The 7,263-nt window shown below is 33.0% G+C and overlaps 1 protein-coding gene across 2 annotated transcripts; it reads right to left on the bottom strand.

Moving 5' to 3' along the window:
* Nucleotides 1-204: 204 nt before the first annotated feature.
* Nucleotides 205-2,412, bottom strand: LOC110667474 (transcription factor MYB113). Of its 2 annotated transcripts, none has more exons than XM_058146812.1 (3): nucleotides 2,235-2,412; nucleotides 1,980-2,109; nucleotides 205-1,119 (listed from the first exon to the last, which is right to left on the bottom strand). In XM_058146812.1, the coding sequence occupies exons 1-3, from the start codon at nucleotides 2,350-2,352 to the stop codon at nucleotides 510-512; spliced, it is 858 nt and encodes a 285-aa protein (XP_058002795.1). In that variant the 5' UTR covers nucleotides 2,353-2,412; the 3' UTR covers nucleotides 205-509. The 2 variants fall into 2 exon arrangements, with proteins under 2 accessions (XP_058002795.1, XP_021684018.1); XM_021828326.2 differs by having other exon boundaries at nucleotides 205-1,095; nucleotides 2,235-2,407.
* Nucleotides 2,413-7,263: the final 4,851 nt, after the last annotated feature.

The raw sequence follows: 7,263 nt of genomic DNA, 5'->3' as shown, positions 1-7,263 counted from the left end.
ATTATTCCCAAACGAAAAGTATCAATCTTCTTCCACTCTAATAAACATACCAATACCGTCCAAGATTTTTTGTTATAGTGGGTGAATCTTATAGTATTGATTAAGGGTAATGGATGTTGAAAATGAAAGAAAACGGAGAGAGTTGTATGATACATTAGGGATTAGAGATGATAGCAGCTTGTTCGATAAAAACTCTCTTAGCCATGAATCTTCAAATGGCGCCAATGGCACACTTTAATCAACCTCCATTACCCTTAATCAAATTAATACCCTTAAGCGCCAAGAGCAGATTAAGCGCTTGTGGTAAATATACCTTACCAACATGATGAATACCAAGTGAAAAAGCCTAGCAAGAAATACAAAAATCAAGGAAAATCAATACAGTTTACATCACGCAGACATTTTATTTTTTGCCACACTGACTAAAGTCCATGAAACCAGTTGTTGGGGACACCATATGCAGTGCCAAAGCGGAGAAGCTCGATGATTTAACCTTGGTGGTGTAAAGCTTAAAACATCTCATCGATCGAGGTTTCTTGTTCTTCATTCAGTAGTTTCCAAAGGTCTATATGCGAGGAAAATTCAATCCACCAGTCTTCTTCATAGAAATCGTTCATTCCCTTGGTCATTTGGCCTTCTTCAAAGAAAGTATCCACTGCATCAGTCCCTGTTGCGTTTTCTTCTGCAAAAGGCTTTGTGGCACTGCCATTGAATTGGTTGATTTCTTTCTTGTCTAAAATTTTTTCACACACGTCTTCATTATACGATCTTGGAAGTGGAAAAGCCATAGAGTGCTCGCAAAGACTATTGTCAGCCGGCGCCACACCACCACCATGCACCATTCTTACATTTTGATGTGTGTTTGATCCATGTGGTTCCGGCAACAACTTCATTTGCGCATTATTTACAGTAGTTGATGACATATTTTTGAATTTCCAAGGTTGAGGCCTTATTATGTTGGTCTTTTTTGCGTTTGGTGTTTTCGGTTTCGCATCTTCCTCGCAATAAGTGATATTCTTGCGCATGCGGGTGTTCCAGAAATTCTTTATATCATTCGCTGTTCTTCCTGGTAGTCTTCCAGAAATTAATGACCATCTGGGCACAAGAAGCAGTGAAACCCTGTGAGTATCATCATTTTTTTTTTTTTTTGAGAAAACATTGTTTTAATATTCTCTTTACAAAGAAATTCTAATTCCATATGTGTTGTACAGGACTAAATTGCTTGCAATACCAATTTCAATCTTGAAAAAGTATGCACTAATAATTCATAAAAGACCCACATTATTTACATGTAATGAAATTAATGTTTATAAAATAATTGTGTTGTTATGGGGTTTTTTGCATCGAATGATATTTACTACTAGCTCCATTTAACATCAAGTTTTCATCTTTCAAGAGCGAAGTATTACTTATTGTTAAAAGTTGGGAGATTTTTTCATATAATTGTGGATTATATTCTTTTTTTATTTATTTAATTCAATTCTGTGTTTATATATACATTGAGTTTATCTTGCTTTCTATGTTTATATAAAATAAAATTATGATTTAATATAATTTTACTATTCATCTTGTAAAATTTTTATAAAAAGATAATTTTTCAATTCTAATTTGGTTTGGTTTCAAACCGGACCATGGGCAGGTCTACAAGGAGGGTCTTTAGGATCCAAAAACAAAAGGATTCTTTTTCTTGTATAGATCAGATCTACGTAGACCCAAAACATAGGATGTGTGGTGAAACCTGAACCAAAAAGAACCTCAACAACTCTCGATGCTGAAATTTAAACCAACAAAACCTTACAAGAAAATCCCAAGATTTGGCAGATAAGAAAACGCAATAGCTACCAAAGGATGAAGCATCAAAAATTAAGGTGATATAAAGCTTTCAGAAAGAGCTGCAAACTGATTACTTTCATGCAGAATGTGGTGAAAAGAGAGAGATTTGACAGTTTGTTCTTAAAGGAATGCACTTATTATCTTACCTGTTACCAAGGAGCTTGTGTAGTTTGATCATCAAATCAACTTCATCCTCCGCGAATTCCCCTCTATTGATATTTGGTTTAAGATAGTTCAACCACCTCAATCTACAGCTTTTCCTGCATCTGTTCAACCCTGCAAATACAAGAAACATTTCAGTAACTTTGAGCAAATATTTTTTTTTTTTTAAAAGCGCCTCTTTGCTATTGTACCATTTGAAATGTCAGCAAGAAAATCTCCATTATATGTATAAATATTACCTGCCCTGGAAGGAACTAGATGCCATCTGCCTTCTCCATGTCTTTCAACCCAGTTCCTGAGAAGGTTATCTTCTTCAGAAGTCCAAGCACCTTTCCTCACTCCTTTAGGGCCTTCCATATATGATGAAGCTAGCCTGTGCTGGGTGTCTTGCCCCCGCTAAGTGCACCCATAAATAAATACACCAGGCAAAAACGACAAAAAAATCTTTCTTTAAAGTTTAGACATTAAAGAGACACCAAAAAATGATGCTATAATCTTTGACAGTGCTGATAATGCAAGCCAAGTTTATCAGATAATGGCCATATATTCGTGTGGTGGTATTTTGTTTCTAAATTCTAATACTGAAAAGTGTTTTGACACTGGTGATAGTTTGGCGTTTGGCATTGAAATTAAAGGGTTAATTTTTTTAAGAAAAAATATTATCCTTGACTAATATATTTAAAAAATAATTTTTTAACATTAATTCTAACGATAATTCTAAGCCGATGTTTGGTAGCCTTGATAAATGATAGTGATATTCTAAAGAGTAACCTTCGTTTTGTTGTGACATCTATTCAACAATTAATGATTCTTTCTGAATTGGGATGATAGAGTTAATCATATTTATCAAAAAGCAAAATTTTAATTTATATGGATTGATTAGCTAATTTCATCATTTTTATATTTTTTATTAAACTCACAAAAAAAAACTTAGTAAATATTATTCAACTAAACTCTGATCAAAAGATCACCCAATATATTTAATTTGAAACAGCAAATATTAAGGAAAAAAAAAAAAAAACCTGGCAAGGGATACTTGAGTGCTCTCTATGTTTTTTTTTTTAAAAAAAAAAATTCATGATAAAAATAAATTATCTGAGCTAATTAAATTAAAAAGAAAAAGAAGTTGAGAAAGGGACATATATACGAGACTTGTAATGCTACAGGTCATAGATCATACATAAAAAGAAGTTAAAAAGTACATGTTGATGTGATCCAACACATGCATCCTGTTTATGCTTCTAATTAAGAGATTTAGATTTCCGCAAATTATTATATGATTTATAAGTATTTACAAAATAATTAAATATTAATTATTACATTTATTATTAATAAAATAAAATTAAAAAATTATATATAATTTACTGTTCACATAAACATTCTCATCGAAAACAGGATTTTTTTTTTTACAATTTTACCCTTTTGCTCTACACTTTTTTTAGCCTTAAAAATTAACGTCGCCATCTATATGAGCTGGAGTTTTTTGGCCTTTTCCTCTTTTTGTTGCATTGTGGGGGCCATTTTGTCAGGTCATTTTGCACGATTCCTCTTGCTCAGGGCCAAATGCATTTACAAATAGGGCGGAGCAGAATTCCGTTTCAAATTAAAAAATTAAACTGAATCGAATTAATTTAATTTAATTAATTTAATTTTAAAATTTAATTAATTTGATTCGATTTTAATTTATAAAAATTTTGATTATTTTGATTCGATTTAATTTTAAAGAGAAAAAAATCAATTAAATCAAATCGAATTGAATAGTAATTTATATAATCAAATCGAATCGAATCGATTTTTAAATTATTTTATTTTTATGAAAAATTTATGAATTATATTTAATTTTATATATGTTAATTGTTTAATTTCATTGATTAATGGTTATTAGGTTCAAACCAAAATTAAAATTAGACCAAATAACTTAAAAATCAAGTCTAAATTAAAAAATCAATCAAAAATCAAACCGAACCAAAATAAAATGATTCGATTCAATTCGATTTTTTACTAATTTCAATTGATTTGATTTCTAAAATTGACGGTTCAATTTTTATAATTTAATTCAATTCGATTCTATTCAATTCGGTTTGAACCGATTGCTCACCCCTATTTACAATGGCCCCTTTGTTGTGCTCTTTCTTTTTGCCATTTATGGGGCTTTTTTGTCCTTTTCGTCCTTCTGCACCTTTTAAATTTCAATTGACAGATTAATGATTTTTCAGTAGCTAAATATATTAAGCAGCAAGTCACAACTAGATTTCAAAAGGAGCTGCAACTTGAAAGCGTAATCTCCATGGTATCAAGATGGACCAAGGCAACCAGGGCATTATCATCAGCCACCTCATGAGCAGCAAGTTGATTCAGGGATAAATTTCCCCAGCGGTCCCCGAACACTCTTTCTGTTCCTGTAAGTGAAATGTTGAGCAGTTGGCACAGAAGCAAATGTTGAGCAGTTGGCACACAAGCAACAAATCGTTCTCACGGGAGGGCAGAAGAACAGCTGGCAGGGCACAAGAACAGCTGACAGGTTGCCTTTTTGAGGCCTTTTGAGAGGAGGAAGGAAAATAAAAGAAAGAAATTTTTTTTTTATTTTTTATTTTATTTTATTTTATTTTATTTTTACTTAGATAAATAGAAAATATAAGATGAAAAAAAAAAGAGAAAGGAAAAGTTATTTTTTAAAGTGATTTTTTTTTTCAAATTGGAAAGATAATAACTAAAAAAAATATGATAAAATTTTCTCTTTATCTTTATTTTTCTTCTTCTATCTAAATAAAGAAAAAATGTCATTTCAAATTTATTTTTCTTTTTTTTATTTTCCTTTCCCTCTCTTTTCTACCTATCCAAACAAAGTGTTAATGTAAAGATGTTGAAAAAAAAAATGAAGAATCTCATAATATTTTTGTGAAGCTTAATTAGTTTCTATTGATGTACTGAATATAAATAGAGTAATACAAGGATAGAGATAAGGTCCACAACAGAAAGTTGTTACAGGAAGGATAAGTGATAAAAATATACAAAATAATATAACATAATTACAACAACTAAATATTATCTCTTACACGCCCTCACAAGATGGTGGAACCATCTATGACACCAATCTTGAACCTATGAGAAAAGAGAACCGCTTTAGAAATTGGTTTTATCAAAACATCAGCAGGTTGATCTTTGCTACTAATGTGACGAATATAAAGAGATTGCTGTTGGACTTTTTCCCGGATAAAATGATAATCTAAGGAAAGATGTTTCATTCTTGAATGAAATACAGGATTGGCACATAAGTATGTAGTCCCAATATTATCACAATAAACTGTCGGGGGTTCTTTAATATTAACACCAAGCTCTTACAAAAGAGATTGAACCCAAATAAGTTCAGCAACAGTAAGGCAATAGCCCTATATTCAGCTTCGGTAAACGAGCGAGTAATGGTTTTCTGCCTTTTAGAATGCCAAGCCATCGGTGTACCACAAAGATAAACAATATAAGCCGATGTAGAATGCAATGCAATAAACAATATAAACTCCAGAAAATTGTAAACTCTGCCGACTATTTCCATGAGCAATTGGAACATGATAAAAAGGGGGAATGGAAGATTGCACCCAAGATTCTTGAGATGATGATGTAACACGAAGCAAGGAGGGAAGCTGACGTTGATAAGGGAACTGATTTTCAACAAAGGTGACATGGCGAGAAGAGTAAACAGAGCCAGTTTCTACATCAAGACAAAGATAAGCACTTTGTTTAGAAGAATAGCCTAAAAACACACAGGGTTTAAACTTAGGTTGCATCTTATTTTTTGTATATGGATGAATCCAAGGATAGCAAAGACATCCAAAAACCCTTGTGATAGTTAGGATCTCAAGCAAATAATTTCTGGAATGGAGATGCAAAATTAAGAACTGGTGTTGGCATTCTATTTATGAGATAAGTTGCTATTTTGAATGCGCAAAACCAAAACTTCAAGGGAAGTGAGGAGTGATGGAGTAATGTGAGACTAGTTTCAACCAAATGATGATGTTTCCGCTCAGAAATTCCATTGTGTTGCGGAGTATGGGGTGGTGACAGCAAATGACTTGTGCCATGATCAGTAAGAAATGGTTTAAGTTTGACAAATTCGTCTTCATTGTCAATATACAAGTTGAGAATTGGTTTTTGAAACAAATTCTCTACTACCGTTTTAAACTTAGGAAAAATAATAGGGACATCAGATTTCTTAGACAAAGGATAGAACCAAGTGTACCGTGAAAAATGATCCATAAAAATCACATAGTATTTGAAATTATCACAAGAAGTAACAGAAGTAGGTCCCCGTACATCAGAAAAGACAATTTGTAAAGGAGAAGTACTCGTTAAAGTGGACTTAGAAAATGGAAGACGATGACTTTTATTACATAAACAAGAATCACAACAAGATTGAAAATCTTTGACAGAAATAGATGAGGAAAAATCACGAGCTACTCGCTGTAAGATGAGGGAAGAGGGGTGACCCAATCTACTATGCCAATTGCTAGCAGAGGAGCCAGCAGTGAATGCAATTGGTGAAGAATCACTAGAAGAATTAGGCCGCTCATAAACTTCATTAAACTTTTTGCCCTGAAGAAGATGCTGCCCCGTGCTTAGATCCTTCACAACAAAATGAGAAGGAAAGAATTCAATTGAAGTTTGATTAGTGGCACAAAGTTTCATGGACGGCACACATAAAGTATCAGATAATAAATAAGAATTGGATTTTTGGTCATGAGAAATGTTACTAATATGAGTGATCTCCAAACCTAAACCATCACCAATTAAAATCTCTTCAATACTGTCATACTCAGTAGGCTTGGAAAGATGAGTTACATTAGAAGTCACATGATGGCTGGCCCCAGAATCAAGAAGCCAAGTAGAAGGTGATTGAGATGAAATACTAGATATATGAGCAACTGATGGTGTGATGTTATTGGGTTGACGAACGCAATTCTTGGCAGAATGGCCAAAGGCATCACAAAGTTGACACTGTATTCCTTGATGAGACCGGCCCAAAGAATTTGGACGAGGACGATGTTGTCTACCGACATCCTAGCTTCTTTCAAATCTGCTAGAATTAGAGAAATGTGAACCAGCAAACTGCTAATGTCTATTGGAATAAAATCCTGGACTCTTTGAGTCAGCTTTGCGAGCATAATGAGCAAAAACAACAAGAGAGTCATCACGGTTGGACATGCATTTCAAATAGTCATCAAATTCTACAAGCTTGTCATAAAGTTCTTCAAAGCTAATAGGAGACTCACGAGC

This window comes from Hevea brasiliensis, chromosome 5 (assembly GCF_030052815.1).
Source record: "Hevea brasiliensis isolate MT/VB/25A 57/8 chromosome 5, ASM3005281v1, whole genome shotgun sequence".
NCBI classification, from domain to species: Eukaryota; Viridiplantae; Streptophyta; class Magnoliopsida; order Malpighiales; family Euphorbiaceae; genus Hevea; species Hevea brasiliensis.
Note: the sequence above shows the minus strand (reverse complement) of the source record. Positions and strands in the feature narration are given on the sequence as shown.